We start from the raw sequence: 21,717 nt of genomic DNA on the forward strand, positions 1-21,717 counted from the left end.
AGAAAAAAAAAAAAAAAAAAAAAGAGCTCATGGGAACTACGTTCTCTGAGTTATTTCATGTCCTAAACTGTTTCCTATTTTCTATATATTCATATTAACTAGCTGTAAAATTCTTAGATATGACTTTATTTTCTTGATGTATTTGTAAACATTGCTCCACTGCTCCTAGAATGGAATGGTGATATGGAAAAGTTTGAGGCCAGCCTGATTGTTTTTCTCATATAGTTGACCTGAGATTTTGATTTGAATGCCCAAATTATCCTTTGAACCCAATAACTTGCAATTGATTGTTCTGTAGGTGGATCTACATGAATATTTCCTGGCATGGAGTATGTCCTTTCAAATTGTACCTTCAAGTCTTCTTTTATTTCTGAATAATTTCCTTGAATTATACCTTGAAATATTTTTTCTGTTCCATTATTTGAGGTCTCATCTTCAGGGATACCAATTAGATGCCTGCTGAATCTTTTTTTTTTTTCTATTCCTTTTGAATTTTTCATCCATTTCTCTCTTTGGCTCCTTTTTTTCCCATCCTGTCTTTTATTCCTGTCTATCTTCATATGTGCTGCTTCAAATATATCTTTCATTTCTGTGATGATTTAACTTTTTTTCTTCCTCCTCTTCTTGAGATTTTCCAACTTATATATCATTTCCTACTTTGACTTACCATATTTTCCTTGTGCTCTTATTTTGAAGACATGATTGGTCCCTATTTTTAAAAGATTATGTTTCAATAATGGCATTATGTGTTTTCATCTCTTCTTTAGCATTTTTCTAGTGAGTGTTCTCTATTTGCTATTTGTTAGTTTCCTTTTTTTCTTGGACTGTCTTAGTATAGATGTTTTGTAGATTCCTTACTGACTATTACTCAGTTTTGAATGAAGTAAGTTCTTCTCGGACCAGCTGCTTTCAGGAGGTTGGAGTGGGGCCAGAGAATTCCAGGGCCCCTGTCCCAGGCTAGTAGGAATTTGCCTTTAGGCACAGCATTGTGTATGTGAGTTCAACTTATTCTTTATTATTTCTTGTCAAAAATAGCACCGCAGGATTGTTCACAAGGCAGACTCTCCCTCTCCACCTCACTCACAAAGTACTTCTAGCAATTATGGCTTTTCTTTATAATTTCTCCTTCAGCCCTATAATTCTAAGCTTCTGTAGCCTTTTTATCAAAAAGTCAAGGACATTCTCAGCCATGAATGTCTGCTCTTGGCATTTCTCCATATCCCCATTTGACCTTTACATATAACCTTTCTAAAAAAGAATATGGATTCCTCTAAGTCTCATTAATGAGGGAGTTAGTGTTTCTGTTTCCTATTCTCCTTATTGCTTTTGAGTGATTTAGAAGAAGTGGAGAAACTTCTAAGTATATTGTTAAATTGAAAATGGCTATGCCTCGGCATGAGATGATCCTTGCTAAATGCCTAGAGACTCCAGAATCCTGTATATTTCGTATTTTCTAAAGAGAAGAATTCCCTGAGCCTGTGGCATAGTCTTCTGTAGCTCCCCAAAAGTGATATTAGCAGAAAAAGAGAAACTGAGGGAAAAAGTCTCAATCAGCTATATATACACCGAGCTTCATATAAATGTCTTGATTACATTTAGATAAAAATCTACCTGTTATGAACTCCATGAGTGATAACATTTGGTTTATTTGTTATGAATTTTTGTTTCACGTAGTATGATTATGTGATTTACCTTAAAGAAATTCCAAATCTTAATCTGCTAAATGGGAATTTTTCCTTCAAAGGGGTGACCTTTGGAATACACGAATTCTAATGGTTTATAATCACAGATCAGAATATTTTTGGAGTATCTCTAAAGAGTTACTTCTATAATTAGTTTATAAGACACAAAAAAGTGCTTTGTTACTTTCTCAGTCCTGAACTCAGCTACTCATTCACCTTATTAACAAGACAGTGCCATCTGACTTCACATTTTTTCAAAAATAGTCACATTCTGGGACTTCCCTGACGGTCCAGTGGTTAAGACTCTGCGCTTCCACTGCAGGGGGTACAGGTTTGATCCCTGGTTGGGGAACTAGGATCCCACGAGCCTCAGGGCTCGGCCAAAAAAAAAAAGAAAGTTACATCCACCTTCAAAAAAATATGTGGCCATCACCAATCAGGTCATCGTCTTACATGTTTTACATTCAAATGAATGTTTCCTCTCCATGACAATTACTTCAAAAACAGAGATTCAGATGTGTCTCAAAGGGCAACAAAGGAAAAATTTTTAGGTGCCTTGATCAATGGCAGTATTATTTATATTAACATTAATTATTACAAGCATGCAGAGGTAATTTTTATGTATATAAAGATTTTATTTGAAAAACTAGGGGTGATTTTTCTGTAGAACATAAAGACTTGGAGGGATAGCTATAGAATTCTGCTCACGAATACCTGCGTTAATTCAAGTTAAAAGTACATAGATATGCTAATATGACCTTGAGAAATGAGAATATATTGTAAGCCTCCACAAAAGCTGGGCTGTAGGTTCTTATCTCTCTGCTCTCTTCTTCAACAACCTTCTTTGGCTTGGGAACACCTCTGGCTCAGATAGTGTTAGACTGTCTTCGGCCCACATGATGGTCTCTGATCTAATTCATGTAGTCTCGATTTTACTGGAAGTACATGGTAATATGAGGAATTCACCTTAAGCTTCATGACCCATTCAGGATATCCTCTGTTATGCATGGTCTTAGGTTGTAAGACTACAAATATACAGACCATGGCTTCAAGGATCTCTCGACTGGAGTGGAAGGGCAGCACGGAGGTGGAGAGGAAGGGAAGGAAAGAAAAAAGTAGGTGAATGTTCATACAACCTTGGGATATGGCTATGTGGTATAAGTGAGATATAAATAAAATGGTATGGGAACCCAGGGAAACCCAGAGGAGGAAAATATTTGAAAGCTGATCAAGTAGAAGAAGACGGAAATCTATTCTCTGTTTCTCCAAAGAACAAAACTTGGACCAGTAGTTAGAAAGTACAGTGAAGCAGATTTTGGCTCAATGCAAAGGAATTTTTTAACAGCTACAATTGTCCAAAAATAGATGAAACCAACTGTCTGGAAAAGTAGCAGGGTCTGAATCACAGATGTTTATTCAGAGGCTATGCAATGGTGATCTGTCAGGGTATGTATGTCACAATGAGTGGTATGAAAAAATGAAAAACACATGATTTCCAAGGACCCTTCCCTCCCTAAAATTCTGCTCTCTACTTCCAAGTTCTTTGTGTTTGTCCAAATCAATTTTATTACCTTATAGTCACACTTTATAGGTTGCTAAAATTCAGATAATAGAATCTACCAATGTCAGTCAAATTTGGCTTCTCTGTAGGAGTAAATGAGGAAATAAATGTAAAAGTATCTGATAGATTACTTAACAATTGTTAGTTGAATTTGAATCAGTAAAAAATAAGCAAGTGAAAAGAAAAGCTTTGATGCTTTTTGGAAAGGCAGGGCATACACACACACATATGCAACCATCCAAATCTCATTCCTTCTCCCAGTCTTAATGGAGGGCTGAGAAATGAACTTGGATTTGTTTGCAAGAGATAATGTTTGAGGTAACTAGGACCAAGCTTTCCACACCTTGGATAGAGGAAATCCATAGTCCACTCAATAATATTTACAATGTCTTCCTTAAACAGTGATTCACATGCTCATATTGAGAAATATGGATAATTTCTGGAGGTCTGTGGAATGTGGAAGTTAATTTATAGACTTCTGTTGCATTAGTTAGCAATTTGACCAAGAGGGAAAGAAGATGATTCTGTTATTGATCGATTTAATTTGTGGTACTGGCTTTGATTAAAGAATCTATCAGAAATTGAGGTAAAGATAATATTTTAAATGATACTTTTACTTATTACTCACAAGTTTCATGATCTTTGCCTACAGTACCAGCATTATTAAGATAGGTTAATCAAAATTTTCTTTATAAAAGAAACATAAATGATAATAAGGAATAATAGTTACATTAATTGAGCACCTTCTATGTAATTAACTTGTATTATCTTTTACAAGATAGATGCTAACATTTCCACTACACAGATTGTCACCAAGATTTGATTGCTTGTAAATAACTCAAAACATACTCAAATCCAAGCTAGTTGTCCTTGTAGCCCACTTTCTCAACTGCTATACAATACCGCTTTGGGTTCACCAGACAAGCTACCTAATAGAATGGAAATGGCTAAACTTTGCACCTTCTTTGAGCTGCAAATCATTTTGGAATTCACATCAGTTATCTTTCCAACATGAACTAAGGGATGGACTATTACCAGGTAGTGTCATATGTGGGGAAACTGATTTCAGCCCAATAGCAGGTGTCTTTTTGCCTTTTAGAGAGACTACAACTTGGTGCAGTGATAGAAAAGTATATTTAAGCTATAAATATTAAGGTGAACATTTTTGTGGGATGCATGGAAAGCTTAAAACACATCAAATTTTGAAGGGAAAAATTTAAGCCTATAACTACAATTTTCCCTGCGGGTTAAAGACGAAATGGAGATGAATATGCCTTCTTCTTTTCCCTTCAATGAGGGAATTTAATCGGAATAGTTGTTTTTTTTTTTTAATTATTTATTTTTGCTGTGTTGGGTCTTCGTTTCTGTGTGAGGGCTTTCTCTAGTTGTGGCAAGCGGGGGCCACTCTTCATCGCGGTGCGCGGGCCTCTCACTATCGCGGCCTCTCTTGTTGGGGAGCACAGGCTCCAGACGCGCAGGCTCAGTAGTTGTGGCTCACGGGCCTAGTTGCTCTGTGGCATGTGGGATCCTCCCAGACCAGGTCTCGAACCCGTGTCCCCTGCATTAGCAGGCAGATTCTCAACCACTGCGCCACCAGGGAAGCCCAATCTGAATAGTTTTGTTCAGGATATTTCTAGGGAACTTGAACACTATATGAATGTTTAAAATATTTTATTTTCCTGTTATTGTCCCTTCTGGCAGTAAATGTAAGTTTTCATAGACTTTCTAAGTGTGGTTTTGAATAATGTTACATAAATGTTTTAGAGTATTATACTAGGGAATATGGGTAGCAGTATCTTAGTCCTCAAACTTTATAAATAATACCAACAAGAGCTGTCCTTTTCTAAGCAGGAACTATGCTTTTTACATGCATTTGATTATTTAATCTGTACAACTTATTAGTTGAGTTTTATTACCCCCATTTTTTTATAAATGAGGAAATGGAAGCTTAAAGAATTTAAGCACTTTTAATTCACTTAGCTAGTAAATAAAGGTCTACATTCAAATTCATAGGTGTTTTTTTTTTGTTTTTTTTTGTTTTTTTTTTTTTTGCGGTACGCAGGCCTCTCACTGTTGTGGCCTCTCCCTTTGCGGAGCACAGGCTCCGGACGCGCAGGCTCAGCGGCCATGGCTCACGGGCCCAGCCGCTCCGCGGCATGTGGGATCCTCCCGGACCGGGACACGAACCCGCATCCCCTACATCGGCAGGCGGACTCTCAACCACTGTGCCACCAGGGAAGCCCCTCAAATTCATAGGTTTTTGACTCCAAACTTCTGCCTCACTTACATTTTTAGAAGTTTCATGTTTTCTGGAGATAGTATTTCTAAATAATGCACTTCTGAATGATACTAAATAAGACCCTATAAGCCCTGAGTTATTCTCAGTTTCTTTACAACATGAAGTTTTTACAGCTTTGTTTGTAAAAGTGAAAAATATTTGTTTAGCATGACTGAATGACTGTTGGCTACTGAAGATGGAATGAATGCCCAGGCTAGCAAGGCACATCGATTTGCTAGGCAGCATTAAAAACCTATTTGTAAGAGTATTTTAATTGTTTTTATTTTATTATATTTTAAATTTTGATTATGGACTATTTCAAACACAGAAAGATATCACAAAATGTCCTGTTGGACATCTATGTCACTACCATCTTACTTTAATAAATATTAACATTTTGCCATATTCTTTTCGGATCTTTTTTGTAAGGAAATTTTGATACAACTAAAATACCCCTACTCTATTACAGTGGCTTTCATCCCTCCCCAGCAATCTTCACTATCTTGAAGTTCTTGTATGTTCTTCCCATGTATACTTTATTATTTACATAAGTATATTCATACCATTATGTATTCATACTAGTTTTATGTGGTTTTGAAATATATATAAATAACATTACATATTCTGGTTTTTTCACTTATCTTTATATTTTTGAGAATTATCTATATTGATACACATATATCTTGTTTTTCATTCTAACTGCTCTATAATATCCCATTGTATGAATACACAATTTTTGTTTATTCCTCTGTTGATGAAAATTTAGCTTATTTTCCATTTTTGCCTATTATAAATAATGCTGTATTGAACATTCTAGTAAATGTCTCCTTTTGCACATTTGTAAGTGTTTTTCCGGGTTGTGTACCTGGGAGTGGTAATATCAATTTCTATTTCCAGTAACAGGGTATAAGAGTTTCCCAATGTTCTCACAAGAACTTGGTATTATCAGAATTTTAAAATTTTGCAAACTACAAAACAACTTCCCTTTATACTTCAAAAACGTCAGCATCATGAAAGACAAGGAAAGGCCAAGGAGCTGTTCCAGATTAAAGGAGACTGAAGATACATGACATCTAAAAGCAACATGTGATCCTTGATTGGGAAAATGAGACAGAATATAGACTATGTATTAGACAGTTTGATCCATGTTAATTTTTCTAAAGTTTGATCATTGTAGCATGGTTATATAAGAGAACATTCTTAGAAGATACTCATGGAAGTATTTAGGGATAAAATGACATGATGTCTGAAAATTATTTTCAAATGCTTTAGCAATGTAATCATAATAGACACAGGGAGCAAGATAAAGCAGATGTGGCAAATTTCTAGCATTCGTGAATCAAGGTGAAAAGTCTGAAGTCACTTTATTTTACTTTCAACTTTTCTGTGGGTTTGAATTTTTTTCAAAAGAAAAAATGTGTGCCAAACGTATATGTGTGAATTGGTATTAATTTTTTAAATGTACTCTTCTCTGATTAACAGTGAGATTGAACATCTTTTCATACATTTGTTGGTCATTCAGTTTTCCTTTCTTGTGAATTTAAATTCTTTTTCCTAATTCTACTGGGCTGTTTGTCTTTACCTTAGTGACTTGTCAAAATTCTATCATGTCCTGGATACTGATTCTTGGTCAGTATGTTTTGCAAGCAGCCTCTCTCCCTCTTTGGTTTGTCTTTTAACTTCATGTAATGGTTCACTAAGGAGTCGCAGCCTGTGAATGTATGAAAGTGACTTTGTTTTCAATAATTTCCCACTAACTGTCTTCTTTTGAACTCTTCTTTTCCACTGAATGGAGGAGCCCTTTACAGCACCTTGTCAAGACTCCATAACTTTCCAGTGACTTTGGGTTATTAGAAAGTCTCACGTTTGTAATTAAAGAGATAGTTATGTTTATTTTGAAACTTGAGAATTCCCTGGCAGTCAGTGGTTACAACTCGGTGCTTTCACTGCTGAGGGCCCAGGTTCAATCCCTCGTGGGGGAACTAAGATCCTGCAGGCCATGCTGCATGGCCAAAAATAAGTAAGTAAATAAATAAAAATTATTGAGTGAGAGAGAGAAAAAGAGAGAGAAAGAGAGAGAGAAAAGAAAGAAAGAAAGAAGAAAAACTCTCCAAATCAATCTAGCACTCTTCCCCTCCTCACTCCTGTAGCACAAGCTAAACCTCTGAAGGTGACTCCAGTGGCTGAAGGCTGTGGTCTGCTTTGTCCACACCTCCTCCTGTTAGCTCTTCTAGGTGTTCATCCTGTGCTATGTGGAGAGGCAAGGGGAAGAAGCTGAAAGGTAAACATCTTTCCCCTTGAGTTAACTGCAGGTTGCAGTCTCTTCCTTGTTGTTCGTCACTAGTGCTCTAACACTGATCAAATCCTGATGTCCTGCTTGTGGCCGTCACCAAACTGCTGCCTGTCTAACTGGGCGGGGGCATGTTTAAAGGGTTTGAAAAGGCGATGCACAGCTCCCTGATGCAGAGATCTGGCTCTCACTTGAGGTGTGGATCTAATTTTCACGTTTCGCATAAGGAGAGCCCATTGTCCAAGCCCCATTTATTGAAAAGATTTTCGTTTCCCACTGATGTATACTCTACCCAACATAGTGGAAATTTGTCTCTTTTTGTCAAATATTGAGAGTACAGGTTGACCCAATGGCTGTTCCTCTCTTATCACAGTTCTTTTTCCTTTCTGACTAAATTACCAGGATCAGGCCAGCAAGCCTGCTAGAACAGACATCTAATTGAGAGCAGGATGCCAGGCTCCCTTTCGTACAGGCAACACTAAACTTTACATTGCCTTGGATTCTAGGAGGCGGGCTGCACTTTCTCCCTTCCACACAGGTAAGGGAGAGAATAACCTCTCTCCCCGCAAAGCCCATGATCCCTCCCATGTCTCACTCTCTTTCCTAATGTGAGGTGAGGAGAAAGTAGTTGGTAAGTTCAGTACTGGTCTAGTGAGTCTCAGTAAGCCCTGAGGGGAGGTGGCTGGCTCCAGCTGGAGGGGGCAACATGGTCTTAGACCATGGTGGCTGACCTGGTACTTAGCATCCTTTTTCATCAGTCTTGGATTTATCAACAATTCCAGGACAGCAGGAAAAAATCTCATCTGACATAAGATTACATGTTATTGATATTCTTCCTTGTATGAAAGTTTTAAATTGTCCTAATATGGTCAGATGTATCAACATTTTCCTTATGGCTTATCCTTTCTGTTAGCTTTCTCAAGAAACATTACCATATTCCTTTCAAAGTTTTTGCTTTTCACATTTAGATTTTTCGTCCATTTGGCTCTCTTCTTTAATATATGGTGTGAGGAAGGTCTAATTTTAACTTTCCCTGTAAGGATAGTTCATTGTCTAGGCCCTATTTGTTGAGCAGTCTTTTCTTTCCCACTGATTTGTATTACCGCCTTTCAAGCTGCTTTTCACTGATAAACACTTGGTTGTTTTTTCTTTCTATAGGAATATGCCTGCATTGTCCCCTAAACTTAATTATATCCCACCCGTCACAGTGAATTGTCCCAGTGAGGTTTCGTTGGAGCAGGGATTGTATTCACTGTTGCATCTCCAGTGCCTAGTATGGTACCTGGCACAGAGCTGGCGCTCACTAAAAATATTTGGTGAATGAATGGATGAGTCCTGCCTAAGGTCTGTCCTGGGGTCCAGATTCCACACAACTCAACAAGTTTTATACATATTTTATTATGACTGATAAAAATGGGCTTTTCCTTTTTGATAGCATGGGCTCCCTCTCAATTTGTCATTATTCTCTGAGACAGACATTTTGAATTATCCTAGATTTCTCCTTTTTACTTGACCTTGGCATCTAGTGGGTCACTTTGGTTCATAATTCATACTTTCTTAAAACTGAGGTACATTTTCCACCCTCACTATATCTGCATTTCAGTTAGAACTTTTTTTTCTTTTCTTTATTGTCTTTTTAATGCTTGATATATGCACAAGAATATGTGCAGAACGTCAATTATGAAGTATAATTACATGCATACCTAGGAAGCCACCACTTCCATGAGAGGGGTAACATTATCTGTCCACTGCCTCTGCATGGGTGCCCCTCCCTAGGCCACACCCCTGCCTCCACCTAAGGGGTAGTCACTATCTGGAAGTCTGGGTTTCTCATCCTCTGGCTTTGGCTTTCTTTTCAAATATAGGTTTATCACAAATATAGATAGTCCTAAAAATGCATTATGTGGATTTACTTTTATTTAGTAACTTTATAAGGATAGTTTCATACTTTGTGAAGTCTGCAACTTGAATTTGTCATTCAACATTTATGCTTCTAAGATTCATCCATACTGTTGTGTGTGGCCATGGTTCATTACTTGCATTAATTAATTTCATTAGTGAACAGAATGACATTACATTGTGTAACATACCATGATTTATTTGTCTATTCTTCTTTGGTATTTGTTTGGATTGTTTCCAGGTTTTTTGCTGTCTCAGAGAAGATTGCTATAAACCTTGTCTATGTCTGTCTCTTGGTCCACATGTGCTAAGTTTCTCTAGGGCCTATACCAAGGAGTGGCCTTTCTGAGTGAAAGGATATGCAAGTGTCCAACTTTAAAAGATAATGCCAAATTGATAGGGGATTAAGAGGTACAGACTACTATGAATAAAATAAGCTGCAAGAATATATTGTACAGCAGAGGGAAAGATAGCCATTGTTTTATAATAACTTTAAATGGAGTGTACTCTATAAGAATATTGAATCACTGTGCTGTACACCTGAAACTAATATTTACAAAAAGATAATACCGACTTGTTTCTCAAAGTGGTCTACTGTACTTGTCCTCATGCCAGTGAGGTACAAAAGTCCCATTGATCCATATCCTTTCCAACACTTGGCATTATAAGATTTATTAATTTTTCCCTTTTCAGATATAAAATTGTATCACTTTTTTCCTTTTTTCCAGTTTTATTGAGATATAATTAACATACATCACTGTATAAGTTTAAGGTGTACAGCATAATGATTTGACTTACATACATCATGAGATGATTAATAATAAGTTCAGTGAATATCAGTCATCTCATATAGATACGAAATTAAACAAATGGAAAACAATTTTTTTCTTGTGATGAGAACGCTTTGGATTTACTCTCTTACCAACTTTCATATATAACATAAAACAGTGTTAATTGTATTTATCATGTTGTACATTACATCCCTAGTACTTATTTATCTTGTAATGAAGTTTGTACCATTTGACTGCCTTCATCCAATTCCCCTCCGTGCCCCCATGTATCTCCTTTTAATTGTAATTTGTATTTCCCCAAGAAAAGATTTTGAGACTGTTTTATATGCATGTGGGCCATTCACAATTCCATTTCAGTGAAGTGCCTGTTTGTCTTTTGCCCATTTTTCTATTGTATTATTTGAGTTTTTCTTATTAAAGTTCCTCATATATCTTGGATCCAAATTCTTTACCAGTTGTAAGTATCATCAATATTTTCTCCCAGTGTGTGGCTTGCCTTTTTACCTTCTTTATGGTACCTTTATAAACAGAAGTTTTAATGAAGTTTTAATTGTAATGAAGTTGAGCTTATAAATCTGAGAAGTAGAAATTATAATAGAATTATAATTATAGTAGAAATACTATAATTAGAATTTTTTCTCTTGTTTAAAAAACATCCAGTTGTACACTGAATTTATAAATATATTCTCCTATACTTTCTTTTAAAGGATTTAAAAGCTTTGTCTTTCATATTTAAGATGCATGTGAAGTTCCTTTTTTTGTGCATGGTATGAAGTAGGGCTCCAATTTAATTTTTTCTGTATGGATAAATAATTATCTTGTAAGAGCATTTTAGTTTGAAATATATTCACAATATATATTGCTATGAGAGGAAAACATATAATATAACAGAATATATGGTATTTAGACAACATAAAATATAATACGTATAGTAATTAGTATATAGACAAAATTTAAAGATATTGGGAAGACATGCACTAAAATAACAACAATGATTATCTTTGGATGGTGGGATAGTTGATGATTTTCATTTATTGTTTAGTTCTCTGTATTTTCCAAATTCTCCGTATTGAGCATATATTTATATATTTTTTAAACAGTGAGAAATAAGGTAGTATCTATAGATGATAATTTAGTGTCAACGCGCCTTAAAGAGAAATCATTATTTGAAAGAGAAGTCATGAATTGGAGTCTTTCAGCTTTACTTCTTTTGAAGCTTCTTGCATCCCCGGAGTGGGGTGGCAGTGAGGGTGAAGACTGGGTCAGGGCAATGTTTGTGGATCATGCAGTAAAACTCAGTACAAGGTGAAAAGGGATGAGGTTCTGAAATCTGGGTGAGTCTTCTGTAAATAGTTACATACAGCTTCTTTCCCCTGAGTTCTTTGCTTTACAGGTATGTAAGGCTCTTTGGGAAATAGGAGCCAGATTACTTATGTGTATCATTGATGATACAATTTTTTTTTTTTTTTTTGGCCCAACAGCAGATAATGAAAAGACTTATAAAGCGGTATGTTTTGAAAGCACAAGTAGACAAAGAAAATGATGAAGTTAATGAAGGTAAGCACCTTCAACTTGAGAAACATCCTTTTACAGCTAATTTAATAAACTTGGAAAACTTCATCTTCATATTGAAGGATACTTTAAAAATCCAATATGGGAGAGTAAAAAATGAAAGTAAAAGTCAACCAGAAATGACTATTGTTAGTGCAATTCCTTCTTACCCTGCTTTCAAAAAAAGAAAAGAAATTTAAGTTGATTTTGGAGTTGCCTTGTATTTTGACTCATCATAATATATCAAAGCAAGACTAAGCCACTTAATCCCAGTAGGAAAGACGGGGTGGTGGTGGGGGGCATTACTGATTTCAGTACAAAACATTTTAATAGTAAATTAAAATTAAAGCGTGTGAAAAAGAAAAAAAAAATCCAATCTCAGGGAACTGTTTGGGTTCCTCCAAGATTGACAGAATCTTACGCTACATTTCTACAACTCTTTCTTTTTAAAGAAACAGTTACTTAAATTGTCAATCAGAGACAGTTTATCACTACAGAATGCCCTGATTTCTTAGAATGTAAAGTCTGCCATCTTTCTGGGAGTTTTTAATCCCTATTACATAAGTAGTCTGTAGTTTCACTTCTGTTTCAGGGAGTTCACATTGAGTGTTAACATTTTTCCAGTGATGCAGGTAAACTAACGTTGGCTCAAACAGAATCCACATTTCTTCAGAAAAATCTTTACTTTGTTGTCCAGAAAGAAATCTCTAACCCATTTTTCTCATCTGGTGTTTCTCTTTTGCCTTTCACTTTTCTTCTTGGCACCTGTTTTCCAGGCATATCCTAGGCAGCACGTCTGTCTGGACTGTAACACTTTTTCATCAAAGGTTGGGGTATAAGACAAAGTACAGGTCCAGAGATGGAAAGAATTCAACCAGGGAGAAATAAGTTGCCCTAAAAATAGAAACTATAGCTTTCAACACCAGTGAGATGCTACTAGATAGAGCTACACTGATAAGAAAAGGCTAAACTAAACTGTTGATGAGCTTTGAAGCCATTACTTGATTACTGCAAGGAATCTCTTACAAATCTGAGTCAATACAATGGTATGTGTTTGTAGAAGTCTAAGAATGTGTGATTGGAAACCAGCAAAAATCCAATCATGGTGACCTAGAAACAGTCTCAGAGAGACAGGATTGGAATTGAGTTTTAGTTTAGAAAGCAGAAACCTTATCTGTTGTACCATAATCTCCCTGAAAACAAACAAAAAAACTAAGTGAAGGGGGCAATGGGCCACCATGACAGCATCAAAAACAAGGAGTCATCTTCCAAGTCCTTTTATACAAAAGAGGAAAGTGAATTAAGGAAAATTTGGAGTTTTGAACAAAGTTCTAACTAAGAAAGTGTATCACATAATTTAACCTGTTCACTGAATAAATGAAGAAGCTAAATCCCAAAGAGGTTGAGTAATTTGTGTTTCCTGTATTGGCAAACTAAGTACAACACTTAGTGTGTAGGCTTCCCATAACTCAAAAACAAGGAAGAAGAATGTAGTAGTAGGGAGGTGAAAGGGGGCCCACTGGGCTTATGGTCCAAATATGATATTAAATGCTGTGAGAATCCATTTCTTCCACCAAAGACTGGCCTCGCGATTTCGAACTTGATCAGTTTATTTCTTCTACGTTGCCAAATGTGAAAGGAAAAGCGCCCCCGCACACCTTTGTTTTGCCACAAAAAGAATCAAATGTTTTGGGTGTATTCTTGAGGAAGAGCTATAATTCTTTAAAATAAAAGGTTCTGACGTTTATATAATAAAAGAACATAGATTATACTTTAAGGCATCATAAAGATACCAGGAAACATCATGAAAGATATGTTTTACATATGGTTCTATTATAGAAAGCTATTAAAGTGCCAATGATTTAAAGAATCATTTCTTGGATTCAAGATAAATTCATACCCCAAGGTTTACCTTTCAAGGTCAATGGCTTATCTACATTACAATTATTTGCAAGAGAATCCAGTTATTAATTGCAATCTACACATGCTCAAAGTATTACCAAGCTAAATTATGGGAACAGTTGTGTTTTAATAGCCAGAAGTTTCCTATGGAGACTTCTGTGTATGTAAACATTGCCAGTGGTATTACATCTAAACTCCTTAATTTCACCATTGCTTGTTATTTCCTTATACGTCATCCCCTGTGCCACAGAAACTAATTTGTTTGTTCCTTAGCTCCATGTTCATTGCCATTGCCTTCCCTAAGAAATTCCCCTACTCTTTTTCCCTCCTTTCCCTTACTTCAAACTTGACCTCAGTTTACTTCTTACATGTGAGTATTTGCCTGTTATATAGATTGATTCATTTTTAGAAATGTTTCATTTTGCTAGGATTCCCTTCCAGCCTAGCAATGGGAGATGATGATCCATATAGTTGTCAACCCTTATGGCTCAGGGAACCAAACTCCCTGAAGATAGAAAGGAGATACTCTGATTATAGACCAGTTAACAGAGAAATCACCCTGTGTTAAAAATTGGCTGAGCCACAGGACAATACTTTAGCTGAGTTGTACTTTTAAAACATAGCTGAACCACTTTTTATAACTTTTTTTTCAAAAGCCAGTACATTTCTAAAGGCAGACATTCCTTAAACGTTCTAAAGGAAAACACCTAAAGTAACTATGTTGGAGATGTTATGAGACAAATGCATTCATGTATAAATTTCACTCTTTGTTTTTTTCTAAATACGAAGGGCAAATTACCAGTTATATGTTTTTTAATACAAATACCATAGGTGAATTAAAAGAAATCAAGCAAGATATCTCCAGCCTTCGCTATGAACTTTTGGAGGACAAGAGCCAAGCGACTGAGGAATTAGCCATTCTAATTCATAAACTCAGTGAGAAACTGAATCCCAGCGTGCTGAGATGTGAATGATTTAGTAACCTGGAATTATGGCTTTGACTGTAGCACAAATGTGGGCAATAATATTTCTAAGTATGAAATACTTGAAAAACTATGATGTAAATTTTTAGTATTAACTACCTTTATCATGTGAATCTTTAAAAGTTAGGTCTTAATGATTTTACTGTTTTATCACATGCAAATGGTCTTCATTTTAATTGTCTGCCTTGACATTACAATGACGTGCCATTGTATTTAAAGGCCCAATATTACCACATTATTGATATTTTTGTCCATTTTAGAATAAACTCTATGTCTTTGCACTACCTGTTTGCCTCTAAGAGACTGTAAGCTCCTTGGGGACAGGGACCATGTCTTATTCATCTTTGTGTCTCCAGCATCTAGTACAGTGCCTGGTACATAGTAGGTGCTCAATAAATGTTGTCAAAACCAACTGAACTGAACTGCCAACGAAGTACAAATAAAAATTAAAAGGCCATCACTATGTAGCATATCTTCCCTTGTCCAAGTGCTAAAGAGATTTTTTTTTTTGAAAAATATAAACTGAAAAAATTTTACAAACAGCTATGACTTGGTCAGATTTTCTTAGAATTTTTGACATCACTGATAATCCTAGAAACTTTGAGCCCTGAATGAAGAATTTCACAATGAAATGGGTTAATAGAAAATATAATTACATTACATATTTGTTTCATAGTATTGTTCAAAACAGCACATTAAAGATTTTTCTAAAGTATATACTTTTTGCTTACTGTCTTAGATTTCCATTTGGCTTTTTTCAGTAATGTGAATTTAGTCAGTGGGGTGGTGAATTTTGTAAAGTCGGGGGTTATGCAGGGTTGTTAATTGCTATAACCTCCTAATTTCTGCCTCTGATGCTTTAATGCTAAATAAGTTATCAACAACTGACTTCATATCTTGCCTGTTAGCTCCACTCTGAGTTTTGGAGGGTATGCTATGGGGAGGAATAGGAAGGAGCAATGGCTGTGTACCTGGAAAGCCATGTCCAAGCATCACCAGGTGTGTTTCATATTTCTTTGAGGCATCTCTTGCCATCATTGCTTACAATGATTGACATCCTTTTCCTTATCAAGGCATTTCACTTACACTTACTACACAAAAGAGATTGTGATGTATGTGTATGACTTACTATATAACTGAGCTGAACACTGGTAATATCCACAACGCCTCATGACTTTACTAGGAAAGGGGATACAGACCGGTAAGTTCCTTCCTCTCTTCACAGACCATAAAACGTCAAAGTATTTTTTTTTAACCAGCTAGGTTTAAATCTCTCATACAGTTATGCTTACCATCCTAATTCTCTTCAGTCTGTTCCTCTCAAATCTTACCAGAATACAAATTATGATCATAGATCAGAGATAGTTTTATAGGTTCTAAAAGCCAATTACATACATAATACTTTGAGTCATTGTTATCACACAGGAAGGCTTTCTAGACATGAAGACAAAAATGAACATTAAATGGAACTACATAAAGCTCTTTAAAGATTATTTCTTAATTTCTACTTTTGAGGACTTAATTAAATTAAGAAAAGAACTTTATACATTTTTTGCTACCATTGTAGGATATTTCATTAGCTTTTGTGGTATGCTAATAGTATTTTGTCTTAAACATTTTTCAAACTTTATGTATTTTATGTTATACCTCAGAACAGAACAAAATACTGAATTTTTCATTGTTATATGTTATTATACTTTATATTACAACAGTAAAGATGTGGAGTGTCCATAACAGACAACACTTTCAGTCTTATACATAGTATTGTCTAGGATTCCAAGTGTGGATATTTTTGCTTACAGCTATGGAGCAGAATAATAAGTAATATTTTTGATTGGGGTTGGAGAAATGTTGAACGTGAAAGTGTTAAAAGCAGCTAGTTTAGGATTCTTGGAGTCTTGAGTGAAGATAAAACTCACGTCATCTATGCCATGTGAGTACATACATCTTTTCAGACCATACCTTTCACAACTCTAGAGCTCTCAACATAGGTTTTTTTCCTCCTTTATTTACTATGCTTGTGTAAAACTAGTATGTTTTTGATATTTCACATTTTTTCTTTTTTTATAGTTTCTGGGTGGTAGTCCAGAGGAAGATGTGATACCAAGGTGTGGTAGATGCTATTGATACTATGGATGTCCTGCCCAGATTGCCTTGAATGGACCAGGGCATGCATCTCTCAGATCCTGAGTGTTGGCTCCTTAACAGTTCCCAGCTATCCTGTTCCCCAGAAAATTGCCCTCAGCTGAAAGAAAGCAGCCCTGTCCTGGTCTGGTCGTTATGACCTCCCCTCCTCACACCAATAAACGATCAAATGGCGTGGTCGCTCAAAAAGCTGTCCCCTTGTTTCAAGGTAGGGCCAACTCTTTCGGTGCAATTCATGTTGCAGAGCTCTGGATAGGATTAGGCTGCAGCTAGACTCCAGCTGAGACCAAATCTTTTTTTAGCTTCTTCCCTGTTTTATCCTTCCTCCCTCCCTCCCTTTCTCCTGAGAGCATTCCCGCAGTAAATCACCACATCCAAATCTTGTTAGAATTTGCGTCTAGGGAACCACCCTAAGAGGTAGGTATTACTGTGGTAACTTAAGGGTGAGGTGAAGATTAGTTTAGAGGATTACGTGAGAATTAATACTTCTTTGAGGTTAATGATAGGCCTGGGCCACCAAGACCTTGACCCACTTACTATTGTAACAGGCACATTGGGCTTAAAAGTAAAGCTCAAAGAAGTTGGTGGGGCAACTTGGAGAAGGGAACACTTTAACAGGACCAAAAGCAACTTGTCTAGCAAAAGACATTTAAGTGCTTATGATTGATTACAGGACTGTCAAAGTCCAATATCTCCTACTTTTTGACCTCTTTGCTATGCTTAGTTTTTTCCTCTGTTACAGATAAGATCAAGGAAAGGAGGCAACACTCAACTGGCTTCTTAGGCTTATTGTTTAAAAAGTTTGGCACTTTGTAAGTGCTTGCTGTATTAAACTTACTGAGGACCCTTGACTTGCTGGAATTCACAATATGTTGAGAACCTTGGATTCATAGACTTGAAATTAAAGAAGGGACTATGCAAAATAGTATCCAGTGTCTTCAAAAAGTTCTGTGCACTACTGAAACTTAGAAATGACATAAATATGTTGTGATTATTAAAAGCAAAGTTAGGGAATTCCCTGGCGGTCCAGTGGTTAGGACTCCACGCTTGCTTTCACTGCTGCGGGCTGGGTTTGATCCCTAGTCAGGGAAATAAGATTCCACAAGCCACACCGCTCCAACCAAAAAAAAAAAAAAAAAAAAAAAGCAAAGTTAGTATAATTTAGGATAATTCTCTTTCCCCATCATGTCCAACATATTTCAATTCAAATGTGTAAACCAAATGAGAGCAGCTTTTGTAAATGGGATGGTAAAGTGTCACATGGCCAATGTCTAAAGGAAACTGAAGCCGCATTAATTGTTAATTGTGTGGCCTGAAACAAATCACTTAACTTCTCTGGTCTCATACATTGTCCAGTCAAACAGGGTTATGCTAAACCAGGGGTTCCTGGTCTCTGGGCATTGTAGAGGTGTTTCAGAAGGTTAATATCATCTTCCAAGGTGGTAATGATCTCTGTTTCCATATCTTGCTTTTATTTAAAGTCAGCCTAAAAGGGCTACTTATTATTTTTCTTTTTTCTTTTTCCATTGTCTGTTTCTTTTTTCTTTTAAAACAAGACTTTGAGAGTTTCCAAATTGGTACCACATATTAGTGGAGACCAATATATATACTCATGACTCAGTCACTCAGCCAGCCACCTCTAGCTGTGTTGATGGTTTCAACACAATTAATGAATAATGAATTTAATGCTCCTATTCTTAGTAATGAGTTCTTTAATTTATGCTTACAATGATTGCTTTAAGACCACAACATAAGGTTATAAGTTACTGAAGTGCATGGTAATTCAGTAAATTTGTCTCATGGCAATTTTTATCACATCTGAGATGCAATCATCTGGGATTTTGTTGTGTTGTGTTGTATTTTGGGGTTTTGTTTTGTTTTGGCTTTTTTTTTTTTTTTTGATGTAGCCCACCAAGATGTTGCAGCTACCTTAAGACATGTTTAAAAAGAGAAAATATAGTGGCAATTTTGTCTAACTTTGTATTTCATTTATTGTGAATAAAAGCTCCCCACCCTGCTAATTATTTGAGAAGTGCTTAAAATTAGTAGTTTGAAACCTTTGTTCATCATTTTGAAACAGAACACAGTACTTAAAAATAAAAAATACACCCCTTGCCTTTTCTAGATGCAGAATGAAAGAATTCCAAGTAACATATCATACAAGCTCTTTTTATTTATTTTTGATAATATGTCATAGCCTCATTTCTATGTTTTAAAAGTTGATCTTCAGGACTTCCCTGGTGGCAAAGTGGTTAGGAATCTGCCTGCCAGTGCAGGGGACACGGGTTCGAGCCCTGGTCTGGGAGGATCCCACATGCCACGGAGCAACGAAGCACGTGCGCCACAACTACTGAGCCTGTGCTCTGGAGCCCGCGAGCCACAACTACTGAGCCTGCGTGCCTAGAGCCCGTGCTCCTCAGCAAGAGAAGGCACGACAATGAGAAGCCCGCGCACCACAACGAAGACCCAACGCAACCAAAAATAAATATCAAATAATAAATAAATTAAAAAAAAAAGTTGATCTTCAAAAGAAAACCTCTCATCTTTTACACAATTAACTGAATGTGAAATAAACAGTGGGCATCACTTCTTAAATGGAAAATAAGCATTGCTAGCCTATGTTTTTATTACAAATATTATAAATATTGTATAAAGATGAATTCTATAATGCCACGTTAATTAAATAGCAATCTAAATACCTTTTCTTTAAAGTTACGTTTCTATGCAAAAATTACACAAAATTAATTGCAAAACCACACAATGAAAAAATTAAGTTATTATTAAAATTCCTAAGGGCTTTGAAGGATTCTATACTACTATGAAAATAGTTTGTGAATCCAAAAGTGAAAACATTGAATTAATCTTTTCTAAGATTTCATCCAGTCCTGGAATACTATTAATACTTCCCAAGCATCATTTTTAAAAAGATAGTATCTGCCCACTTCAGGTTTTTGACATTTTGATGGTTTGTTTGTTATAATACAAAACATAACAATATTGATATCGGTACCATTTTCCTTAAATTGTTAACATGCACTGCCAGGACCTAAAAAAGGGAAACAAGAAAATAGGCGGTGGGAAGATTCGGTACTCACCATCTTAGAATACCCTTTATCAGAAACTTGCAATCACTGGGACAGTGGATTGCATACTTTGGAAACTATGCCCAGTTAAACAGATGACTCTTAAACACCTTATGGAAAACAAAAAAACAGGAGGAGAAGCTCATAATTCTTCAATTTATAACCGACTAAAGTTTTTTTGGTATATTTCTTAACAGTCTTTTCTTATAATTGAAGTCATAGTATACACACAATTTGATATTCTTTTAAAATTGTCCTGAGCACTTTCCACATTGCTATACAGGCTTCATTATTTTCACTTTCAATGGCTGCATAATAGGCCAGAAAGTGGAGGGATGCAATACTCCCCTATTATTGGACAGGTAGGTTCCTACTTTAAATAATGCCTCGATCATGGCTTCTAACCTATTTTGTGTTGTCTTCATAGACTAAATATCCAGAATTGGGGTTATAGGTTAAAAATATCACCACATAATTTATAGATTTGGATATACATTACTAAGTTGCTTTTGAAAAGGGTTTTATTGCTAGTTTAAAGAATCATGGATGATGAGCACACGCTCTCTCTACAGCATATAGTGGTATCATTTAAATTTATTTTCTAATTTGAAAGGCAAAAAAAGGTATCTTTCGTTAATATTATTGATTACAAGTGAAGGTAACAAATTTCTATATGTTTGTTCAGCAGCCACGTTCTTTGTGTATTGTCTGTTCATGTTTTTCTTATTGGAATAATTATATTTCTTTTTTAAATATTTGTATGAACTGTTTATTAAGATACTAACTACACATATTTATCCTAAATTTTTTTTTTAATAAATGTATTTATTTATTTATTTATTTGGGGGCTGCATTGGGTCTTCGTTGCTGTGCGCGGGCTTTCTCTAGTTGCATTGAGCAGGAGGCTACTCTTTGTTGCAGTGTGCTGGCTTCTCATTGCAGTGGCTTCTCTTGTTGTGGAGCATAGGTTCTAGGCGTGTGGGCTTCAGTAGTTGTGGCATGTGGGCTCAATAGTTGTGGCACGTGGGCTCAGTAGTTGTGGTGCACGGGCTTAGTTGCTCTGTGGCATGTGGGATCTTCCTGGACCAGGGCTCGAACCTGTGTCCCCTGCATTGGCAGGCGGATTCTTAACCACTGTGCCACCAGGGAAGTCCTAAATTTTTTTGTTTAAAAATTTTTGTGACATATTGAAATGTCTAATCTTTGTTTTTCATATCTGTTTTTTCTTTGTAGTTTCTTCTATTCTTTTTAAGATGAAACAAATTCCTTTCTGTTATGGTCTGAATTGTGCCTCCCCCCCACCCCCAGCCCCCACCAAATTCATATGTTGAAATTCTAACCCCCAGTACCTCAGAATGTGACTGTATGTGGAGAAAGGACCTTTAAAGAAATAATTAAAGTTAGGTCACTAGGGTGGGCCTTTATCCTGCATGACTGATGGCCTTATTTTTTTATTTTTATTTTTTTTGCTGTACGCGGGCCTCTCACTGTTGTGGCCTCTCCCGTTGCGGAGCACAGGCTCCGGACGCGCAGGCTCAGTGGCCATGGCTCA

General features: G+C 36.2%; 1 protein-coding gene across 3 annotated transcripts in view; it reads left to right on the top strand.

The window, feature by feature from the left end:
- The window catches only part of TRPC3 (transient receptor potential cation channel subfamily C member 3), a 78,965-nt gene extending 63,312 nt beyond the window's left edge, over positions 1 to 15,653 (top strand). Inside the window, exons 11-12 of one of the 3 annotated variants that reach the window (XM_007464835.1) lie at positions 11,983 to 12,058; positions 14,786 to 15,653. In XM_007464835.1, coding sequence (XP_007464897.1) covers positions 11,983 to 12,058; positions 14,786 to 14,928 — 219 coding nt within the window. In that variant the 3' untranslated portion in view covers positions 14,929 to 15,653. The remainder of the gene's footprint in view (positions 1 to 11,982; positions 12,059 to 14,785) is intronic. The other 2 variants (XM_007464836.1, XM_007464837.1) reach the window with 2 other exon arrangements.
- Positions 15,654 to 21,717: the final 6,064 nt, after the last annotated feature.

Source organism: Lipotes vexillifer, unplaced genomic scaffold (genome assembly GCF_000442215.2).
Source record: "Lipotes vexillifer unplaced genomic scaffold, Lipotes_vexillifer_v1.1 scaffold231, whole genome shotgun sequence".
Lineage (NCBI taxonomy): Eukaryota > Metazoa > Chordata > Mammalia > Artiodactyla > Lipotidae > Lipotes > Lipotes vexillifer.